The following is a 24,604-nucleotide window of genomic DNA, read 5'->3' as shown; positions in this document are numbered from 1 at the left end:
ATGTCATCAGGGTGAAATCGGCCATTGCAACGCCTGGCATGACGTCCCTCGCATAGCCTGGCACGGCGGCCATCTTACGTGTGGCACACGCAGGGTAAGTGACCGGGAGAGAGCGGAGTCACCCTGGTACCGCGGGATGGGGGGATGTTTACTGGGGGAGGGCGGTTGAATTACTGATGTGACCCCATTAGCGGGGCAGAGAGCATTGTGCCATTTGCCTCGGTGGGCCCTTTAAGAGAATCCCCGCCCAGTTTTGGCGTCACCCCTGGCTGCCATTGGCTGTCCGGGCAAGGCCCCCACTTCCGGCATTGGGCAGTACTGGCAGGTGGTGGTTGTGAAGCAAGGTGTCCCCTGGAAGCGAGGGCGGAGGAGCGGCCGGGGCTGCGGCCTGAGAGGACAGGAGCGGTGTCTGTGGAGCAGTGACAGGTACAGGGGTGGGGGGCTCCCTGGATCACCCACCCCCAGCCATGCACCAGGAGGAGGGGGTTACACATCCATCACAGGGTCCCTGCATGACAGCAGTGTGTGACTACAGGGGTGGTGGGCTCCCTGGATCACCCACCCCCAGCAATGCACCAGGAGGAGGGGGTCACACATCCATCACAGGGTCCCTGCATGACAGCAGTGTGTGGGGGGCTCCCTGGATCACCCACCCCCAGCCATGCACCAGGAGCAGGGGGTCACATCCATCACAGGGTCCCTGCATGACAGCAGTGTGTGGGGGGCTCCCTGGATCACCCACCCCCAGCCATGCACCAGGAGCAGGGGGTCACACATCCATCACAGGGTCCCTGCATGACAGCAGTGTGTGGGGGGCTCCCTGGATCACCCACCCCCAGCAATGCACCAGGAGCAGGGGGTCACATCCATCACGGTCCCTGCATGACAGCAGTGTGACTGTGGTACTACAAGTCCCAGCAAAGCCTAGCCACAAGCTGCCTACTCGTAGTTAAATTTTGTGCATTAACTAGGAGATCTTTTGCCCAAAGAGCTTGCAGTCTAAAGAGGCATGAGTCCTATTGGAGAAAAGTGATATATAAATATTATTATTGTATGTCGGTGTGTTCTCATGAGCGACTTCCCCCTGTGCTAGATCAGTATACTGTGTGTGCTTCTAATGATACCGCTGGTGATAGTTATTCCTTGCCCCATATATAGTGTAATGTTTGACTGTCTGGTTCTCTCTCTCTCTGGAACAGGACATGTCTCAGTTCCTGCTCAGTCTGGCAGCGGAGAAGAAGATGATGCAGTGACCCCACTGAGGATGGCCGTCTGTGGGAGGCCGGATCCCTGAGGAAAGGTAATTAGGACCATTGTGTGGTACGCCTCCCACTTGATTGCTGTAGATAGGAGAACAATGTGACCCCCCACCCCCGGTACTGACTGTTATCATTAACACCTATTTAAACATAGATTGCATGTTTTATAATTGTTAAGGCCCATACAGACGGGCCGAAGTGGGAGAGATGTGTGCTGAGCTCAGCACACATCTCTCTCGCCGGTCAGCATGTGTGCAGGGGGAGACGGGGGGGGGCAGCTCATTTCACCCAGCGGGTGAAGTGAGTGACCCGCTAGATTGGCCTGCATGCAGGCCAATCTAGCACCAGCGATAGCGATGCGCGGGGCTGCGCATCACTGTCGCTGTAGGGGGTACACACGGAGCGATAATGCTTAAATTCTAAGCAATCTAGTCGGATTGCTTAGAATATCGCTCCGTGAGTACCCCCCTTTAGTGTTCTCCTCTTCAAGTCATTAAATATTACATCTCTGAGCAAGCCTGATTACTGGGGACTTGATTCAGAGATTGCTTTATGCATGCTACTATATCTCTGCAAAAGTCCACCCCATGACAGAATAAAGCGTACACTGCATGGCGGTATTTCTCAGCTTGAGGAGACTGTACCTTAAGGGTAGGGTTACTGAACTAATGGTGCGCACACTCTGGCCGCTATATCGGCCGTTCTATTGAAATGCTGATATATCGCTGGCCCATCGGCCAGTGATTACCAGCAATATGTCTGTGAACGCCGTCGTTCGGACATAATGCGTCGGCCCTGCAGCACAGCCGACATCCAATATATCTAACGATATATGGGTGCATCGCTTTGTGTGGACGGGCGGTCGCACACTTGCTGCAGCAGCCCGCGGTGATTGATAGCTGAACTGGGCGGGCACATGTTAATGCCCGCCCAGTTGTTGTTGTCAGTCCCGACGGATCAGGCAGTGTGTATAGTCAACACACTATCCGATATATCTGCAGATCAGTTGATCGGCAGATATGTCTACCAGTGTGTACCCAGCATAGGCCCTCATTCCGAGTTGATCGCTAGCTGCCGTTGTTCGCTGTGTAGCGATCATTTAAAAAAAATGGCAAAACTACGCATGCGTATGAGCCGCAGTGCGCACCCGTGACGTACGGGTGCAAAGAGCATCGTTGTTTTGCACTGCTAGCGACGATTCCATTGGCACAGCCGATCACAAGGAGATTGACAGGAAGAGGGCGTTTGTTTTCTGGGAGTGTTTGGAAAAACGCAGGCGTGTCCAGGCGTTTGCTGGGCGGGTATCTGACGTCAATTCCGAGACCTTCGTCGCAGCAATAATCACACAGAATAAGTAACTACAGGGCTAGTCTTGTTCTGCACAAAATGTTTTTGTACCGCTCGGCTGCACAGGCGATCGCACACTTCCAAAGCTAAAATACACTCCCCCGTGGGCGGCGACAATGCGTTTGCACGGCTGCTAAAAGTAGCTATCGAGCGATCAACTCGGAATGAGGGCCATAACCCGTTACTCAGGGACACATAGGAATTACACAGGTTCTGTGGCTGATGAGAACCAGGTTAAATGAGTACAGATGTGTCCTCATAAATCCAGCCTCCATACGCTAGGTAGCGCAAGATACCTGGAGGGAGTGAGACGCCAGGTCCCATGAGACTCTGCTAGCGTCGGGCCAATCTTTTTGCTGAAAATGCGTCTTAGTTACATTGCGGTGTGACGAGGACGCATCAGGAGACTCTGCTGATTAATTATAGATCTGTGCAACTGATTCAGAGACTCAGTCACACACAATATATAAGTGTCAAATATCAAACTAATCACCGCAGTCTACTAGTTACATTTTCGGGTAATAAGACGTGAAAACAAGATGCCTGGCAGAGTCTCGCAGGACCTGGGCCACCGAGAGGGACATTTTGGCGTGACTGGAGCAACAGTGTATGAGGGTACATCTGTAATTCATATGTGCCCCTGATTAATGGGACATTATAGCAAGCCTACCCAAGGAGTGCCTCTGACCGATCCCAATGGTACATCAGCGTTTCAGGCTAAACCTTTGTGTTACCCAAGAATACCGCTTACACGAGAGACTGTCATAGTTTATTAACTGTGCCCTGTGTATGCAGCTTAAGACTGATGATCTTTACAGTTGTACTAGAGATGATTTCTTGAAGCAATTGGGATAAGTCTCTAGAGCAAAGTTCAGAAGCTGGGCCTGGTCACTGACCTCAGACAGCCATTGTGTGACGGTTTTATGGCAGTCGTTCATACAAAGGGATGGTGTGAGCCTTCAGATAACACTGTCATTTAGAATTAGAAGTAAATCCAGTTAGAGCAATTTTGCGTCTTGGCAAAACTGTAATCTGTATTAAAGGGATAATTCCGTAAGTGGAAAAGTGGACGTATGACGCAGATATTCGCATACTGTCGTGCGCTGTAGAATAACATCGGTGACTGCACGTGCACTAGGGCCAGGCATCCATACATGGAAGGAGACATTGCTGTACTGTGACCATTCGTGTGTACAGATCTGTGCCGTTTAGTGGGTAGTGGACGGAACGGCATTCCACTTCCACTTGCAGATAAACGTATATATTCCACATACTTTGTCTGTATTTTTTAAGTGTTGTCTCGGAGTGACTAATTTTATAACATTGTCTCGCTGCAGGCGTACGGGTGACAACGTCCGCACAAGCCATGGAGGACAAAAAGAACATTCAGATCATCGAGTGGGAACACCTTGACAAGAAGAAGTTCTACGTGTTTGGGGTCTGCATGACGATGATGATCCGAGTCAGCGTTTACCCCTTCACACTCATACGGACTCGTCTTCAGGTGCAGAAGGGAAAGAGCCTGTACAACGGGACATTTGATGCCTTCGTGAAGATCTTGAGATCGGAGGGAGCAGCTGGTCTGTATCGGGGTTTCCTGGTCAACACGTTCACTCTGATCTCCGGCCAGTGTTACGTCACCACCTATGAACTGACCCGCAAGTACGTGTCACAGTACAGCAGCAGTAACACCGTCAAGTCGCTGGTGGCCGGGGGTTCCGCTTCATTGGTGGCCCAGAGCATCACCGTGCCAATCGATGTGGTCTCTCAGCACCTTATGATGCAGAGGAAGGGGGAAAGCATGGGACGGTTCCATATACATGTCTCAGACGAGAAACGCTCCGTGATGTTTGGCCAGACTAAGGGCATCATCTTGGAGATCTTCAGGGCAGATGGTCTGAGGGGATTCTACAGAGGTTATGTGGCATCGCTTCTTACCTACATCCCTAATAGCGCAGTTTGGTGGCCATTCTATCACTTCTACGCAGGTGGGTCCTAATGGTTACAGTTGCAGACCCCAACTCCTAGGATATAACGTTATAAAGAAGATATATGTCTAAGTATATTTTACTGTGGTGCGAAAACCCATTGTATTCACTCAATCACTATAGACTAATCTGTAGCCAGTTGGATTAGAATTACTGTTATTTGAATAACTCCAGCATAAAATTGTCTGTTGAAGACTCTGTGACATTGTTGCAGCTACAGTATTTGATGAGTAGGCTGTGACTGTCTTGACTCCCCTGTGCAAAGCATGTAACCATGGAAACCATCTAGGTTGCACAGATTTGTTTCTATACAGTATGTTGCTGTGTACGGTTGGTTGTTTGCAGCTTAGGTCACATGACAACAGTAGTGAGTTTCTGAGCCTTTAACAGTCCATTTTGGGCAAAATTCCCATTTAAAGTTGTGTAGCGTTTATTATGACATGCACTTCCTTATACACTAGCTTGTCATTATCAAGCAATAACTTTATTTGATTTTCCGATAGATTTAAAAACATAGAGGGCAGTAATAATACATATGGCAAAAAGACATTGGGGTCACTAAACAGTCCTACCCTAAAGGGACTACAGTCGCCCGTTCTCTGGGAGTGCTGTCCTGGTGACTGAGCCACTCCTGTAGCAGTGGAGCTGGGACTGAGTCCAATGTTCTCTGCATTTTGGCAAGTACACAATGCATCCCAGTGTATATCTGAGCAGGGTGATTGGTCTAGGACAGAGGTTCTCAAACTCGGTCCTCGGGGGCACACACAGTGCATGTTTTGCAGGTAACCCAGCAGGTGCACAGGTGTATTAATTACTCACTGACACATTTTAAAAGGTCCACAGGTGGAGCTAATTATTTCACTTGCGATTCTGTGAGGAGACCTGCAAAACATGAACTGTGTGTGCCCCCGAGGACCGAGTTTGAGAACCTCTGGTCTAGGAGAAGGGTAGGTTGCACCGAGGCAACCAATGGACTAGGCCTTTATGGCAGGACGTTTCTTCCCTGGTTTTGCCAGAAGATTGGACTCTCTTCTTACAAACTGTATATTGTTCAACATGGAGATTATAACCTTTTACTGTTTAGCATCAGAGGGCAGCCATAGTCCCAATTATTTGTCTAAGAATGGGATTCAAGCGCTATACAACCATAATATATAACAAGTACACAGCAATCAGTAACTTAACACAGACACACTAGTTATAACACAAACGCTGTTGTGCATTCAGGCCAGGCATGTGGTGGGCGAGATAACACCATCCCCCTATCCAGCTGAGACAAGAGGCCAATGTGCATGTGATTGTCTGTGTACAGGCTCCAAAAACACATACTAGTACCTACATAGAGTGACTGCATTTCCACCAACGCCGATTCCGCAACAGGAGTATCTGCCAACATGTAACAACTGCGTAGTTATAATATAAAGCTCTCATTACCCTGTCACCTTGTCACTGACATTCCGTTGTGTTTCCTCTAGAACAACTATCTCGCCTATCCCCCAAAGACTGTCCTCACCTTCTGCTGCAGGCTATCTCCGGACCCCTGGCAGCCGCCACATCTTCTACCATCACTAACCCAATGGATGTGATAAGGGCTCGTGTGCAGGTAATGATTAGGGCTGGGCTGGAATTATTATTAATATTAAAGATTTGGTTTAGACACCGTTTCTCTAACGTCCTAGAGGATGCTGGGGACTCCGTAAGGACCAAGTGGATAGACGGGCTCCGCAGGAGACATGGGCACTTTAAGAAAGAATTTAGTTCCTGGTGTGCACTGGCTACTCCCTCTATGCCCCTCCTCCAGTTTGATACTGTGCCCAGACGAGCTGGGTGCTTTTCAGTGAGCTCTCCTGAGTTTACTGATAGAAAGTATTTTGTTAGGTTTTTTATTTTCAGGGAGCTCTGCTGGCAACAGACTCCCTGCATCGTGGGACTGAGGGGAGAGAAGCAGCCCTACTCTCTGAAGCTAGGTCCTGCTTCTTAGGCTACTGGACACCATTAGCTCCAGAGGGATTGGTACGCAGGATCTCACCCTCGCCGTCCGTCCCGGAGCCGCGCCGCCGTCCCCCTCGCAGAGCCGGAATATAGAAGCCGGGTGAGTATGAGAAGTAAAGAAGACTTCAGAGGCGGCAGAAGACTTCATGATCTTCACTGAGGTAACACACAGCACTGCAGCTGTGTGCCATTGCTCCCACACACCTCACATACTCCGGTCACTGTAAGGGCGCAGGGGGGGGCGCCCTGGGCAGCAATATAAACCTCTTATTTGGCAAAAGGAGCATATATACAGCTGGACACTGTATATATGCATGAGCCCCCGCCAATTTTACACTTTTAGCGGGACCGAAGCCCGCCGTTGAGGGGGCGGGGCTTCTCCCTCAGCACTCACCAGCGCCATGTTTTTCTCCACAGCACCGCTGAGAGGAAGCTCCCCGGACTCTCCCCTGCTTATACCACGGTAGAAGAGAGGGTTTTAAAGAAGAGGGGGGGCACATAATTCGGCGCAGATAATAACAGCGCTACTGGGTAAACATTAAATTGCTGTGTTTTTCCTGGGTCATATAGCGCTGGGGTGTGTGCTGGCATACTCTCTCTCTGTCACTCCAAAGGGCCTTGTGGGGGAATTATCTTCAGATGAGCATTCCCTGAGTGTGTGGTGTGTCGGTACGTGTGTGTCGACATGTCTGAGGTAAAAGGCTCTCCTAAGGAGGAGATGGAGCAAATGTGTGTGTGAGTGGTGTCTCCGTCGACAACGCCGACACCTGATTGGATATGTGAAATTAAGTGCTGAGGTAAATTTATTGCACAAAAGATCAGAGAACAGACAGGGAATCTACCCATGTCTGTCCCTATGTCGCAGAGACCTTCAGAGTCTCACAATGCTCGCTATCCACAATAATAGACACTGATATCGACACGGAGTCTGACTCCAGTGTCGACTACGATAATGCAAAGTTACAGCCAAAACTGTCAGAAAAGTATTCAATATATGATTATTGTAATAAAAGTTGTTTTGCATATCACTGATGACGCATCTGTCCCTGACACGAGGGTACACATGTTTAAGGGGAAGAAAGCTGAGGTAAATTTCCCTCCCCTCATGAAGAAAAAGAGCGGGAATCTCCAGACAAGAAGCTGCAGCTTCCCAAAAAGAATTCTCAGGGAGTATCCTTTCCCTACTAGGGCCAGGATACGATGGTAATCTTCCCCTAGGGTGGACAAAGCTTTGTCACGTTTACCCAAAAGGTAGCGCTGACTTAACAGCTATCCTCAGGGATCCTGCAGATAGCTTGCAGTAAAAGTACTTTGAAGTCCATTTACACACATGCTGGTACAGTACTCAGACCGGCGATTGTGTCGGCATGGGTTTATAGCGCTGTAGCAGCGTGGACAGATACCTTATCAGCGGAGATTGAAACCCTAGATAAGGATACCATGGTATTGACCCTAGGATATGTGTGTGTGTGTGTGTGTGTATGTATGTATATATATATATATATATATATATATATATATATATATATATATATATATATATATATATATATAAACATGCCCAAAGAGACATTAGTCTACTGGGTTCTACAGTCAACGCTATGTCGATTTCTGCTAGAAGTGTCCTGTGGAACATGCAATGGACAGGTGATGCCGACTAAAAGAGGCATATGGAAGGTTTACCTTACAAGGCTGAGGAATTGTGTGGAGAAGGGCTCTCGGACCTGGTCTCCACAGCTATAGCTGGTAATTCTGATCTTTTGCCTTATATTCCCTCACAGCCTAAGAAAGCACGACATTATCAAATGCAGTCCTTTCGGTCGCAGAATAACAAGAAAGTACGAGGAGCGTCCTTTCTTACCAGAGGTAAGGGCACAGAGCACAGCTAGTTCCCATTAACTGAAGTCCTCCCCGGCCTCTACTACATCCACCGCATGATGCTGGAGCTCCGCTAAGGGAGTCCGCCCCAGTGGGAGCACGTCTTCGACTCTTCAGCCACATCTGAGTTCACTCAGAGGTGGTTCCCGGGGCAATAAAAAATTGTTTCTCAGGGTTACAAGCTGGATTCGAAAGGTGCCTCCTCGCCGTTTTTTTCCTTATCGGACCTACCGGCTTCTCCCCCAGGGAAGGGAGATAATATTAAATACAATCCACACATTGTATCTCCAACAGGTGGTGCTCAAGGTTCCCCTCCTGCAACAAGGAAGGCGATATGACTCAACCTTGGCTGTAGTCCCGAAACCGTACGGTTCGGTCAGACCTATTTTTCAAAATTAAAATCTCTGAACCTATACGGGAAAAGGTTCAAATTTGAAGTGGAATCGCCCAGAGCGATCATCGCCAGTCTGGAAGGGGGAGATTTGATGGTGTATCTAAACATAAAGGCTGCATACCTTCATGTTCCCATTTAACCACCCCATCAGGCGTACCTGACAATTGCGGTACAGGATTGTCATTACCAATTTCATGGTAATTGGCGGAAATAATGGTGCTCCTACGCAAGCAAGGAGTCACAGTTGTCCCATACTTGGACGATCTCCTAATAAGGGAGAGATCAAAAGAGCAGTTGTTGAACAGCGTGTCACTTTCGCTGAAGGTGTCTCAGCAACACGGCTGGATTCTCAATTTCCCGAGGTCACAGTTGGTTCCTATAACTCGTCTGCCCTTCTTGGGTATGATTCTGGATACAGACCAGAAATGGGTTTACCTTCAGATAGAGAAGGCCCAGGAACTCATGACTCTGGTCAGGGACCTATTGAAACCAAGACAGGTGTCAGTGCATCACTGCACTCGAGTCCTGGGAAAAACATTCCCTACAGCAGGTTCCATGCGAGGACTTTCCAATGGGACCTACTGGACAAGTGGTCCGGGTCACATCTACAGATTCATCAGTTGATCACCCTATCCCCCAGGGCCAGGGTATCTCTCCTGTGGTGGCTGCAAAGTGCTCACCTTCTAGAGGGCCGCAGATTCGGCATTCAGGACTAGATCCTGGTGACCACGGACGCGAGCCTCCGAGGCTGGGGAGCAGTCACACAGGGAAGAAATTTCCAAGGTCTTTGGTCAAGTCAAGAGACTTGTCTTCACATCAACATATTGGAACTAATGGCCATATACAACGCCCTAAGTCAAGCGGAGACCTTTCTTCGCGACCAACCGGTTCTGATCCAGTCAGACGTCACCGCAGTAGCTCATGTAAACCGCCAAGGCGGCACAAGGAGCAGAGTGGCGATGGCGAAAGCAACCAGAATTCTTCGCTGGGCGGAGAATCATGTAAGAGCACTGTCAACAGTGTTCATTCCAGAAGTGAACAACTGGGAAGCAGACTTACTCACCAGACACACGTCCTGGAGAGTGGAGACTTCATCAGGAAGTCTTCGCACAGATTGCAGTTCGGTGGGGACTGCCACAGATAGACAGGATGGCGTCCCGCCTCAACAAAAAGCTGCAGAGTTATTGCGCCTGGCCAAGAGACCCTCAGGCAGTAGCGGTAGACGCCCTAGTGACACCGTGGGTGTTCCAGTCAGTCTATGTATTTCCTCCTCTTCCTCTCATACCCAACGGTTGAGAATAGTAAGAAAAAGGAGGAGTGAGAACAATCCTCATTGTTCCAGATTGGCCACGAAGGATCTGGTATCCGGATCTGCAGGAAATGCTTACAGAAAATCTGTGGCCTCTTCCTCTAAGGCAGGACCTGTTGCAACAGGGCCCATGTCTGTTCCAAGACTTACCGCGGCTGCGTTTGACTGCATGGCGGTTGAACGCCGGATGCTAGCGGAAAAAGGCATTCCGGATGAGGTCATTCCTACGCTGATAAAGGCTAGGAAGGACGTGACATCTTAACATTATCACCGTATCTGGCGAAAATATGTTTCTTGGTGTGAGGCCAGGAATGCTCCTACGGAAGAATTCCATCTGGGCCGTTTCCTTCACTTCCTACAAACTGGAGTGAATTTGGGCCTAAAACTTAGGCTCCATTAAGGTTCAGATTTCGGCCCTATCCATTTTCTTTCAAAAAGAGTTGGCTTCTCTACCAGAAGTTCAGATGTTTGTAAAAGGAGTGCTGAGTATTCAGCCTCTTTTTGTGCCTCCGGTGGCACCATGGGATCTTAACGTAGTGTTGAGTTTCCTAAAGTCACACTGGTTTGAACCACTTAGAACGGCGGAGTTAAAATATATCACGTGGAAGGTGGTCATGTTATTAGCCTTGGCTTCGTCTAGACGTGTGTCAGAATTAGCGGCTTTGTCACATAAAAGCCCCTATCTGGTTTTCCATATGGATAGAGCAGAATTGCGGACCCGTTCGCAATTTTTGCCGAAAGTGGTTTCATCTTTTCATATGAACCAACCTATTGTGGTGCCTGTGGCTACACGTGACTTGGAGGATTCCGAGTTACTTGATGTGGTCATGGCTTTGAAAATTTACGTGGCCAGAACGGCTAGAGTCAGGAAAACTGAAGCGCTGTTTGTCCTGTATGCATCCAAAAAGATTGGTGCCCCTGCTTCAAAGCAAACTATTGCTCGCTGGATTTGTAACACGATTCAGCAAGCGCATTCTACGGCTGGATTGCCGTTACCAAAATCGGTCAAGGCCCATTCCACTAGGAAGGTGGGCTCTTCTTGGGCGGCTGCCCGGGGGGTCTCGGCACTACAGCTGTGTCGAGCTGCTACTTGGTCGGGTTCAAACACTTTTGCAAAATTCTATAGGTTTGATACCCTGGCTGAGGAGGACCTCATGTTTGCTCAATCGGTGCTGCAGAGTCATCCGCACTCTCCCGCCCGTTTGGGAGCTTTGGTATAATCCCCATGGTCCTTACGGAGTCCCCAGCATCCTCTAGGACGTTAGAGAAAAAAATAAGAATTTACTTACCGATAATTCTATTTCTCGGAGTCCGTAGTGGATGCTGGGGTTCCTGAAAGGACCATGGGGAATAGCGGCTCCGCAGGAGACAGGGCACAAAAAGTAAAGCTTTTCCAGATCAGGTGGTGTGCACTGGCTCCTCCCCCTATGACCCTCCTCCAGACTCCAGTTAGGTACTGTGCCCGGACGAGCGTACACAATAAGGGAGGATTTTGAATCCCGGGTAAGACTCATACCAGCCACACCAATCACACCGTACAACTTGTGATCTAAACCCAGTTAACAGTATGATAACAGAGGAGCCTCTGAAAGATGGCTCCCTAAACAATAACCCGAATTAGTTAACAATAACTATGTACAAGTATTGCAGATAATCCGCACTTGGGATGGGCGCCCAGCATCCACTACGGACTCCGAGAAATAGAATTATCGGTAAGTAAATTCTTATTTTCTCTATCGTCCTAGTGGATGCTGGGGTTCCTGAAAGGACCATGGGGATTATACCAAAGCTCCCAAACGGGCGGGAGAGTGCGGATGACTCTGCAGCACCGAATGAGAGAACTCCAGGTCCTCCTTTGCCAGGGTATCAAATTTGTAGAATTTTACAAACGTGTTCTCCCCTGACCACGTAGCTGCTCGGCAGAGTTGTAATGCCGAGACCCCTCGGGCAGCCGCCCAAGATGAGCCCACCTTCCTTGTGGAATGGGCCTTAACAGATTTAGGCTGTGGCAGGCCTGCCACAGAATGTGCAAGTTGAATTGTGTTACAAATCCAACGAGCAATCGACTGCTTAGAAGCAGGCGCACCCAACTTGTTGGGTGCATACAGTATAAACAGCGAGTCAGATTTTCTGACTCCAGCCGTCCTTGAAATGTATATTTTTAAAGCTCTGACAACGTCCAACAACTTGGAGTCCTCCAAGTCGCTTGTAGCCGCAGGCACTACAATAGGCTGGTTCAGGTGAAACGCTGATACCACCTTAGGGAGAAAATGCGGACGCGTCCGCAGCTCTGCCCTATCCGAATGGAAAATTAAATAAGGGCTTTTATAAGATAAAGCCGCCAGTTCAGATACTCTCCTGGCGGACGCCAGGGCCAGTAACATAGTCACTTTCCATGTGAGATATTTCAAATCCACATTTTTTAGTGGTTCAAACCAATGGGATTTGAGGAAATCTAAAACTACATTTAGATCCCACGGTGCCACCGGAGGCACCACAGGAGGCTGTATATGCAGTACTCCTTTGACAAAAGTCTGGACCTCAGGAACTGAGGCCAATTCTTTTTGGAAGAATATTGACAGGGCCGAAATTTGAACCTTAATAGATCCCAATTTGAGACCCATAGACAATCCTGATTGCAGGAAATGTAGGAAAAGACCCAGTTGAAATTCCTCCGTCGGAGCACTCCGATCCTCGCACCACGCAACATATTTCCGCCAAATGCGGTGATAATGCTTCGCGGTGACTTCCTTTCTTGCCTTAATCAAGGTAGGAATGACTTCTTCTGGAATGCCTTTTCCTTTTAGGATCTGGCGTTCAACCGCCATGCCGTCAAACGCAGCCGCGGTAAGTCTTGGAATAGACACGGTCCCTGCTGAAGCAGGTCCTGTCTTAGAGGTAGAGGCCACGGATCGTCCGTGACCATCTCTTGAAGTTCTGGGTACCAAGACCTTCTTGGCCAATCCGGAGCCACTAGTATCGTTCTTACTCCGCTTTGCCGTATGATTCTCAATACCTTTGGTATGAGAGGCAGAGGAGGAAACACATACACCGACTGGTACACCCAAGGTGTTACCAGCGCGTCCACAGCTATTGCCTGCGGATCTCTTGACCTGGCGCAATACCTGTCCAGTTTTTTGTTGAGGCGAGACGCCATCATGTCCACCATTGGTCTTTCCCAACGGTTTATTAGCATGTGGAAAACTTCTGGATGAAGTCCCCACTCTCCCGGGTGAAGATCGTGTCTGCTGAGGAAGTCTGCTTCCCAGTTGTCCACTCCCGGGATGAACACTGCTGACAGTGCTATCACGTGATTCTCCGCCCAGCGAAGGATCCTGGCAGCTTCTGCCATTGCACTCCTGCTTCTTGTGCCGCCCTGTCTGTTTACATGGGCGACTGCTGTGATGTTGTCCGACTGGATCAACACCGGTCTTCCTTGAAGCAGAGGTTCCGCCTGGCTTAGAGCATTGTAGATTGCTCTTAGTTCCAGAATGTTTATGTGAAGAGACTTTTCCAGGCTCGACCACACTCCCTGGAAGTTTCTTCCTTGTGTGACTGCTCCCCAGCCTCTCAGGCTGGCGTCCGTGGTCACCAGGATCCAATCCTGTATGCCGAATCTGCGGCCCTCCAATAGATGAGCCCTCTGCAACCACCACAGAAGAGATACCCTTGTCCTTGGAGACAGGGTTATCCGCAGGTGCATCTGAAGATGCGTGCATTGATGTACAGACACCTTTCCTGGTTTTAGGAGATTCCTGACCAGGTCGGATAACTCCTTGGCTTTTTCCTCGGGAAGAAAAACCTTTTTCTGAACCGTGTCCAGAATCATCCCTAGGAACAGCAGACGAGTTGTCGGCATTAATTGGGATTTTGGAATATTCAGAATCCATCCGTGCTGCTTTAGCACCTCTTGAGATATTGCTAATCCCATCTCTAGCTGTTCTCTGGACCTTGCCCTTATTAGGAGATCGTCCAAGTATGGGATAATTAATACGCCTTTTCTTCGAAGAAGAATCATCATCTCGGCCATTACCTTTGTAAAGACCCGAGGTGCCGTGGACAAACCAAACGGCAGCGTCTGAAACTGATAGTGACAGTTTTGTACAACGAACCTGAGGTACCCCTGGTGTGAGGGGTAAATTGGAACGTGGAGATACGCATCCTTGATGTCCAAGGATACCATAAAGTCCCCTTCTTCCAGGTTCGCTATCACTGCTCTGAGTGACTCCATCTTGAACTTGAACTTCTTTATGTACAGGTTCAAGGACTTCAGATTTAGAATAGGCCTTACCGAGCCATCCGGCTTCGGTACCACAAATAGAGTGGAATAATACCCCTTCCCTTGTTGTAGAAGAGGTACCTTGACTATCACCTGCTGAGAGTACAGCTTGTGAATGGCTTCCAAAACCGTCTCCCTTTCGGAAGGGGACGTTGGTAAAGCAGACTTCAGGAAACGGCGAGGTGGATCTGTCTCTAATTCCAACCTGTACCCCTGAGATATTATCTGCAGGATCCAGGGATCTACCTGCGAGTGAGCCCACTGCGCGCTGTAATTTTTGAGACGACCTCCCACCGTCCCCGAGTCCGCTTGAGAAGCCCCAGCGTCATGCTGAGGCTTTTGTAGAAGCCGGGGAGGGCTTCTGTTCCTGGGAAGGAGCTGCGTGTTGCTGTCTCTTCCCTCGACCTCTGCCTCGTGGCAGATATGAATAACCCTTTGCTCTCTTATTTTTAAAGGAACGAAAGGGCTGCGGTTGAAAAGTCGGTGCCTTTTTCTGTTGGGGAGTGACTTGAGGTAGAAAGGTGGATTTCCCGGCTGTAGCCGTGGCCACCAAATCTGATAGACCGACTCCAAATAACTCCTCCCCTTTATACGGCAAAACTTCCATATGCCGTTTTGAATCCGCATCGCCTGTCCACTGTCGCGTCCATAAAGCTCTTCTGGCCGAAATGGACATAGCACTTACCCGTGATGCCAGTGTGCAGATATCCCTCTGTGCATCACGCATATAAAGAAATGCATCCTTTATTTGTTCTAACGACAGTAAAATATTGTCCCTGTCCAGGGTATCAATATTTTCAATCAGGGACTCTGACCAAGCTACTCCAGCACTGCACATCCAGGCTGTCGCTATAGCTGGTCGTAGTATAACACCTGCATGTGTGTATATACTTTTTTGGATATTTTCCATCCTCCTATCTGATGGATCTTTAAGTGCGGCCGTCTCAGGAGAAGGTAACGCCACTTGTTTTGATAAGCGTGTTAGCGCCTTGTCCACCCTAGGAGGTGTTTCCCAGCGCTCCCTAACCTCTGGCGGGAAAGGGTATAATGCCAATAATTTCTTTGAAATTATCAGCTTTTTATCAGGGGCAACCCACGCTTCATCACACACGTCATTTAATTCTTCTGATTCAGGAAAAACTATAGGTAGTTTTTTCACACCCCACATAATACCCTGTTTAGTGGTACCTGTAGTATCAGCTAAATGTAACGCCTCCTTCATTGCCAAAATCATATAACGTGTGGCCCTACTGGAAAATACGGTTGATTCGTCACCGTCACCACTGGAATCAGTGCCTGTGTCTGGGTCTGTGTCGACCGACTGAGGCAAAGGGCGTTTTACAGCCCCTGACGGTGTTTGAGGCGCCTGGACAGGCACTAATTGATTGTCCGGCCGCCTCATGTCGTCAAACGACTGCTTTAGCGTGTTGACACTATCCCGTAATTCCATAAATAAAGGCATCCATTCTGGTGTCGACCCCCTAGGAGGTGACATCCCCATATTTGGCAATTGCTCCGCCTCCACACCAATATCGTCCTCATACATGTCGACACACACGTACCGACACACAGCAGACACACAGGGAATGCTCTAAACGAAGACAGGACCCACTAGCCCTTTGGGGAGACAGAGGGAGAGTCTGCCAGCACACATCAAAAAGCGCTATATATGACAGGGATAGCCTTATAATAAGTGCTCCCTTATAGCTGCTTTATATATATCAAGATATTGCCATTAAATTTGCCCCCCCTCTCTGTTTTACCCTGTTTCTGTAGTGCAGTGCAGGGGAGAGACCTGGGAGCCGTCCTGACCAGCGGAGCTGTGAGAGGAAATGGCGCCGTGTGCTGAGGAGATAGGCCCCGCCCCTTTTTCGGCGGGCTCGTCTCCCGCTATTTTGTGAATACAGGCAGGGGTTAAATATCTCCATATAGCCTCTGGGGGCTATATGTGAGGTATTTTTAGCCTTTATATAGGTTTACATTTGCCTCCCAGGGCGCCCCCCCCCCCCAGCGCCCTGCACCCTCAGTGACTGCGTGTGAAGTGTGCTGAGAGGAAAATGGCGCACAGCTGCAGTGCTGTGCGCTACCTTTAGAAGACTGCAGGAGTCTTCTGCCGCCGATTCTGGACCTCTTCTTACTTCAGCATCTGCAAGGGGGCCGGCGGCGCGGCTCCGGTGACCATCCAGGCTGTACCTGTGATCGTCCCTCTGGAGCTGATGTCCAGTAGCCAAGAAGCCAATCCATCCTGCACGCAGGTGAGTTCACTTCTTCTCCCCTCTGTCCCTCGTTGCAGTGATCCTGTTGCCAGCAGGAATCACTGTAAAATAAAAAACCTAAGCTAAACTTTCTCTAAGCAGCTCTTTATGAGAGCCACCTAGAATTGCACCCTTCTCGGCCGGGCACAAAAATCTAACTGGAGTCTGGAGGAGGGTCATAGGGGGAGGAGCCATTGCACACCACCTGATCTGGAAAAGCTTTACTTTTTGTGCCCTGTCTCCTGCGGAGCCGCTATTCCCCATGGTCCTTTCAGGAACCCCAGCATCCACTAGGACGATAGAGAAATACGATTTTACTAACCGGTAAATCTATTTCTCGTAGTCCGTAGAGGATGCTGTGCGCCCGTCCCAAGTGTGGACTTCTTCTGCAATACTTGTATATAGTTATTGCTTCAATAAGGGTTACGTTATAGTTGCATCGGTCTTGCACTGATGATATGCTGTTTTCATACTGTTAGCTGGGTAGTTATCACAAGTTATACAGTGTGATTGGTGTGGCTGGTATGAATCTTGCCCTTGGATTAACAAAATCCTTTCCTTGTACTGTCCATCTCCTCTGGGCACAGTTTCTCTAACTGAGGTCTGGAGGAGGGGCATAGAGGGAGGAGCCAGTGCACACCAGGAACTAAATTCTTTCTTAAAGTGCCCATGTCTCCTGCGGAGCCCGTCTATCCCCTTGGTCCTTACAGAGTCCCCAGCATCCTCTACGGACTACGAGAAATAGATTTACCGGTAAGTAAAATCTTATTTTTTCTTAGCAAACTAGGGAAAATGCCGTCTCTCCCAAACGTCTTGGATCTCCCGTGTTTTGGATCTGAAACCAATTATTTGCGGTTCAAAACGCGTGAGAGCCGAGATTTCCGGAAAGCCACCGTCTTGTCTCGTTTTCAGATCAAAACTTGGAGGTCAAAAGCGATCAGCTCATCTCTAATTATTATTATTAAACAATATAACTCCAAAGGCTGAATAGGACAGATAACAGGGGCAGGGCAGCTAGCCGAGGCTAGCAGAAGTCCTGGGTGGGAATCTTTGCAGTCCTCGGAGTTCCTGACCCCAATGTAGGGGAAAGTAATCAGCATTCAAGTCTCTGAAGGGGAGAAGGTGATGAGAGTAATGGTGATGTGTGCTAGGAAAGGGCAAGAGGGTGGAGGGCCCTGCCCATGAGAACTTACATATTAAGGGGATGGGGTGAACTGGGAGGGGTACAGAAAAAAAAAGTATTGCGTTATGAGGGGGGTTGATACTCTAATAGGGTGCAAAATCCTGTATACGAGTATGGGAGCAGGGTGGAAGAGAAGCTCTGGTCGGAGTGTGGACAGAGATGAGGTCCGAGAGGAAGGGAAGGGTGGAGCGGCTTCAGGCTTAGGTGAGTAGTGTGAACTGGATTCTGAGCCAGTGAGGAAAGTAAGACGGCAGCACTGAGAATTGATTTAATATCGGAGAGTAACCAATCATATAGCTATCCTTTATATAGTACATGGGTAGGCAACCTGCCACGCTCCCGGTGCTATGGCACTACACATCCATGCAATCCCTGCCACAGTTTTAGCATGCCCTAACAGCAAAAGTGGCAGTGCATGCTGGGATGTATAGTGTCACAGATTGCCTATCTCTGGAAGGACCCATTGCACTCTGACCTTTGGCTCAGAGGGGATTACGGTCTGGTGGTACAACGTGAGCCACAATGATTTTCCTTTGGGTAGTGCAGTGGGTTAAGGGCTAACGGTTCTATTAGAGAGTATAGAGTAAGACCCTCGTGGACCGTGAGCATGGGTCTGACAAGTAGCGATCCAGACGTATAACAGGATGTTGTAAATTCGGGAGAGTATTGCTGAGGTTCTAGGTCTGATTTTCTGTCCTACTTTATTGCAGGTGGAAGGCAAAAACTCCATTATCAGTACATTCAGGCAGCTGATGTTGGAGGAAGGCCCCTGGGGCCTGACGAAAGGCCTCTCTGCCCGCATTATCTCGGCCACCCCCTCCACCATCGTAATAGTGGTGGGATATGAGACTCTGAAGAAGATGAGCTTACGTCCAGAGCTGGTGGACTCCAGACACTGGTGACTGCTTTTATACAACCGTGGTACTTGTTTTTTGTAATTTTTGGGTGACGCACCCATGGGAGGAGGAGCTGCGCCAGAAGACTGCTTTCATGCAACCTGAAGACTCAGATTCCACTGGATTTTACACAATTGTGTATATATATTGTGTCATGTGCACAGATGTTGATGGGATATTGTATTGTACAGTCGCCATTTTTGTTCCGTCAACAAGAAAAACCACTGCTGCTACGCTGAACTGGGGTGTGTAGGGTGGGCCCATAAGGGGTTAAACCACCCAGAATTCCTCACAATTAACGGCCGATGCCCCTTTGGGAGTTTTCCTGGTAATTGTGGCGGATGCCCACACCTCCCTCCCCCATTATCCCGGGGAAATATGGGACTTTATTGGCCTGATTATTTTTTTATTCTTTATTTAAAAGAAGAAAAAAAGGGTCTTGAACTTTTTAGAAAGAACTCTATAGATTTTTATACAAAGCTCTATTCAAGTTTTATTTAATGTCATTGCCAAATGTGGGGGAGTTTACACGTGAAGGAAGTCACTGTGTAACGGTTTCCTTAATTGGCCCTAAATGAATGCTAACGGTTTCTACTATGCTGGCGGATCTGGGGTAATTAGTTATGTTTTGTTTTTGTTGTTTTCAATGATTTGTCCGTCCAGAAAGCATTCGGTTATCTACAGGTTAGTAAACTCCAGGTCAGTCCAGATGCAGGCCTGTTTCTGAGATGACCTGTTCATATCCGTGAGGTGATTCCTGTGTGAATCTAACACAACGGGGGCGGATTTAATTTAAAAAAAAAAAAGTTGACCGAGTTGCCCATAGCAACCAACCCTATAGCTATCCTTTATCTAGCACAGGACTGGCCAACCCGTGGCTCTCCAGCTGCTGTGAAACTACAGATGCCAGCATGCTCTGCCACGGTTGTGGCATTTCCTAATGGCAAACTGGCAAGGCATGCTGGGACGTGTAGTTTCACAACAACTGGAGAGCCACAGGTTGGCCAAGCCTGATCTAGTACATTCCAGAAAATGGTAGCTGGAATCTGATTGGTCGGTTGCTGTGGGCACCACCTTAATGTTACAATAAGGAGGTGTTCTCTGTAGTAACCGATTGGATCCTAGCTGTCCTTTATCCAGTACACACTGCGTAATGATAGTTAGAATCTGGTTGCTATGGGTTACCTCCATGGAACGTACAATTCTAATAATGATTGTGTATTAGTGTGTCCACTCTACTGTGGGCTGTATGGAGACAGAGACTCCAGAGATCGGTGTATTGTGACAGTGCCCCCATCACCCCAAAACAAACATGTAGCGAGATGGAACCATTACTGCTGAATTTTAAAGGATTAACCCGTTGTTCTCCATCCCGTTTATAAACACAGATGATATTAACATTTTAACATACGTTGTGTTTCCTGCAATAAACCCTCTTCCCCGTGTGCCATCTGACTGTTCAATTGAGAATGATAGAAATGATGTAGTATGACCTATTCTTGCCTAATATATAACCGCGACCCCTCTGCCTCCAGATGTCTTGTCCCGGTGACCGTATTACATAGACAAGTCATGTGACATGCGCATCAGGCGACATACGCACTGGCGTTTGCTATTTCAGATTCATGGCATTGGGGTCACAAGGTACTCCCGTGGAGACGGTTGTCAGATTTCACTTGAAATGGAACTAGTAGCGCTGAAAGGAAAATGGAAGAATGCAAGGATAAAGAGTCGCTGCAAATGGTTTTTATTTCCACAGTGGCATAAGAGGCCGGGAAGTTGTAGAGGGAACGTTAATGCCTCTGCAGGATTGGAATGTAGCTGCAGATTTTACAGAGGTTTGGCCAAAGGTTGTGTTTGGATTGTGCAATTGTCATAGGTGCAAATATTCTTGTAAATACTGATGTCTCTCCTCTCCGAGTTACTATAGCCTGCGTACAGAACGCATCTATGTACACATGGGTGTGATCTGTAATGTGAGGCGGCAGTGGTAGAGGCCAGCGCTATGGTGAAAGTCTGCGCTGTGCTTGGTGTCCGTATTATGCTTTGCTTTGTGGGTATTGTTGCAGAGAGAACTGGACAATGTGCAGATACTGAAATGATTATAATACTGGGGGGGGGGGGGGGGGGGGGAGACATTCGCCACCAACTGCTGTAGTCTTGTGTCATTTGCTAATGCAAATTAGACAATCATGTAGCATGGTCTCTGTGCGTAAAATCGGGCATGGTCAAGAGGTTTAGTTATCGTTACATGCAACGTGGAATGACTGTTGGTGCAGACATGGGGGGTTGAGTATCTCAGAAACTGCCGATGACGTGGAATAGCCACATCCCACAGTCTCTTGATGTAACCGAGAATGGCGCACAAAACATCAACAGCTAGGGCCTGATTCTGAGCTGTACGCAAACCTGATGGTGTGTGAACATCTACGATTGTGGGTGCCTGTGCGCGGTGTGTCCCCAAGCTGCAGCATAATTCACGTGCTGCAGCAGTGTGGGGGCGGTGACGGGGACACAAGATTGGAAACGCGTCTCCTTGTTTGCAGAATCTTGTGCCTAATCCTCCACTCATTGCACAGTGCCCACATTTCACAGCCCCTTGTATGCATGCCACAAATCATTCAGGCTGTTCCAGGGGGCAAAGGGGGTCTTACCGAGTAACAGACAGGAGCAGTGAGTGGGAGATGCCCCCAGTGCAGGATCTCCGTACGGATACACTACACCTGTAACACCAGCCTTAGCTTGATATGTTTTACTCTTGGAATATCATTACTGCATCTGTGATCTGCCTACAGCTAGTATAATTTAGTACAGTCAGCATCTGGTACGCCGCCTGCAGTACGACTCTCTTGTCGTCGGAAACCGGGAAACCCGTGGTGAGGAAACACTGAGGGGGTTGGACTACAAAATCAAGTATGTAACCGCAAGTGATGAGAAACCTAACCCAAGCATACCCAAGCCTCCCAGAAAAACCACAGACATGCGCCCACCCTGGGATCTCCCAGGTGGGAGGGAGGCCCGACCGGCGGTGGGTCCTACAATCAGACTGGACCGAGGTCGTTGACCCCTTACTTTGAGATCCCCTGGTGACGGAGGTACCGCCCCTGTCATGGACTCGAAACCTGGAAGGGGCATGGAAGGATCGAAAGGAAGGACCGTCTTGGAGCTGGAGCAGCAGTAGGGGAAAGAAAAGTGGACTTACCCTCAATGGCCTGAGAAATCCAGGCAGGAAGATCCTTCCCGACTAGGCCCGTAAAGGACAACGCCTCTGCTGCCCACTAAGATTCAATATCCGCCAGTCCCTGTCGTAGCCCTAAAGGTCCTCGGGTTAGGACAGCCCAAGCGGAAATTCAGGCTGCGAGGATACAGACGTCCTTGGAGACCTCAAAAAAGAATAGAAAGCAGATTCGTGAATATGATCTGCCAAAGGTATCAGCTGATCGTGATGCAAACCGTCCTGTAACCCAGAGGGACAATTGCTCCTCCACAACATACCAGCGCCGGACAAAGCAGAACCCCCGCTGCCGCCTATTTCTCTTCAGACGGCACCACCAGCAAGGTTGCACCAGGAGCCGGCAGCTTCTTGGACCGGCCGTATATCGAGGGGTATACAAGTGGAGAGCTCTCATATAGTTTCCTGCTATCTGTGGGGAAAGGATAGGAAAACAAACATTGGGGTAAATTTACTAAGACGGGAGTTCTGTTTAAGGTGGGATGTTGCCCATAGCAACCAATCAGATTCTACTTCTCATTTATCAAGCACCTTCTAGAAGATAATACCTGGAATCTGATTGGTTGCTATGAGCAACATCCCATCTTAAATAGAACTCCCATCTTAGTAAATTTACCCCATTGTCTGATACCTGTAATCGTGCATCCCGATGTCCCCTGGACCAGAGTACATCTACTGTAAAAGTCGCTGTCATTACTTCATTGGTGCCGAACCCCGAGGAATGTGAAGTGTCTAGGTCCGACTCTTACCTGCAGCACCAGACGAACTGATGTCAAAAGCGCCTCGATACCCTGAGACACTGGTTCAGACTCCACCGAAAATCGATGTCATCAGTATCCTGGACATCTATCGCCTCCTCCAATAGAGGCCTCTCATCCGCAGAGTCGTGTAACATGGAGGTTAGCAAGCTCCTTACAGAAACCAGGAGAGGAGAAATGACGGACGGGGTCTCTGGGTAACAGTGACATTACCTGCATAAGCCGAGCTGTTCAAACCGGAGCGTCCTGCAGCTGCGTTGAGGGCTGAGCAGATGGCTCCACCACACAATCCACACATGGCCAGGTCTATTCTAGTGTGTACCCACCCTGAGACCAGTCACTGAGGGCCAAATGTGTCAAGCAGTGTAATGAGTGGACAAGTGTTGAGTTGCCCATAGCAACCAATCATGAGTGAGGCATAGTTGCCTACTTTGCTGCTCCCTCCCCTGGGAGGTAGCAGTGTGGTGTGAAGGTGGGCTGTCCAGGGCTTGGCCGGCAGGAAGACGGGTTGGCCAGAGGCCTGCCATCACGAGCGTGTCATCGTGACTCCGCCCCCGCTATACAGTACTGTGAGAACAAGCACCGTATAGCAAGGGTGGAGCTGATCCAGTGGAGGAGAGATGTTTGCACAAGGGCTTCGACCTCTTGATGCCCAATTCATCAGGGAGAAGTTTCATAATGTAAGATAAGCGAGACACAGAAGAGTCTGTCACAGGTGTAGCCTCCCTGGTAGGAGTAGAATACCCAATCACTGCCACACGCACACAGCAAATCCAGGGAGAATGAAGCCAAATTTCCTGTCATTTGCTTAAAAGAAATTGCTGTGCTGGACATGAGCCTGAGCCTAGACGTAACACATTGCCCACTGACGAAACGGCTGTTTTTCTTTTCTTCATATGAGGGTGTCTCTGCCTCAAAATGACTCTAACGCCGGGTACACACTACAACAAAATTGATCATTGGCGCCGGGGTGAGAGGCCAGTCGGCCGTATACACTGAACCATCGCCAGATTAAACGTACACGTGGACGCCCGGCATACCGACACATTACACTGTACGGTATGAGCCACATTCACGTTACACCGCACAGTATGAGCCACATTCACATTACACAGCACAGTATGAGCCACATTCACATTACACCGCACAGTATGAGCCACATTCACATTACACAGCACGGTATGAGCTACATACACATTACACCACACAGTATGAGCCGCATTCACATTACACAGCACAGTATGAGCCACATTCACGTTACACCGCACAGTATGAGCCACATTCACATTACACAGCACAGTATGAGCCACATTCACATTACACCGCACGGTATGAGCCACATTCACATTACACCGCACGGTATGAGCCACATTCACATTACACCGCACGGTATGAGCCACATTCACATTACACCGCACGGTATGAGCCACATTCACATTACACAGCACGGTATGAGCCACATTCACATTACACAGCACGGTATGAGCCACATTCACATTACACCGCACGGTATGAGCCACATTCACATTACACCGCACGGTATGAGCCACATTCACATTACACCGCACGGTATGAGCCACATTCACATTACACCGCACGGTATGAGCCACATTCACATTACACCGCACGGTATGAGCCCCATTCACATTACACCGCACGGTATGATCCACATACACATTACACCGCACGGTATGAGCCACATTCACATTACACCGCACGGTATGAGCCCCATTCACATTACACCGCACGGTATGAGCCCCATTCACATTACATCACTCACAGTGACAGGCAGTGGTGGTCACAATGCCAACGTCTGAATCCCAACTGGCGGTGA

The 24,604-nt window shown here is 48.9% G+C and overlaps 1 protein-coding gene across 2 annotated transcripts; it reads left to right on the top strand.

The window, feature by feature from the left end:
- The first annotated feature begins 5 nt into the window (after nt 1-5).
- On the top strand, nt 6-20,225 carry SLC25A44 (solute carrier family 25 member 44). Of its 2 annotated transcripts, none has more exons than XM_063946900.1 (5): nt 6-94; nt 1,200-1,300; nt 3,944-4,594; nt 6,070-6,197; nt 18,595-20,225. In XM_063946900.1, exons 3-5 carry the CDS (start codon nt 3,973-3,975, stop codon nt 18,784-18,786), a joined length of 942 nt encoding a protein of 313 aa, XP_063802970.1. In that variant the 5' UTR covers nt 6-94; nt 1,200-1,300; nt 3,944-3,972; the 3' UTR covers nt 18,787-20,225. The 2 variants fall into 2 exon arrangements, with proteins under 2 accessions (XP_063802970.1, XP_063802969.1); XM_063946899.1 differs by lacking the exon at nt 6-94 and adding an exon at nt 185-426.
- The last annotated feature ends 4,379 nt before the right edge of the window (nt 20,226-24,604 follow it).

This window comes from Pseudophryne corroboree, chromosome 12, assembly GCF_028390025.1.
Source record: "Pseudophryne corroboree isolate aPseCor3 chromosome 12, aPseCor3.hap2, whole genome shotgun sequence".
In the NCBI taxonomy this organism is placed as follows: Eukaryota; Metazoa; Chordata; class Amphibia; order Anura; family Myobatrachidae; genus Pseudophryne; species Pseudophryne corroboree.
Note: the sequence above shows the minus strand (reverse complement) of the source record. Positions and strands in the feature narration are given on the sequence as shown.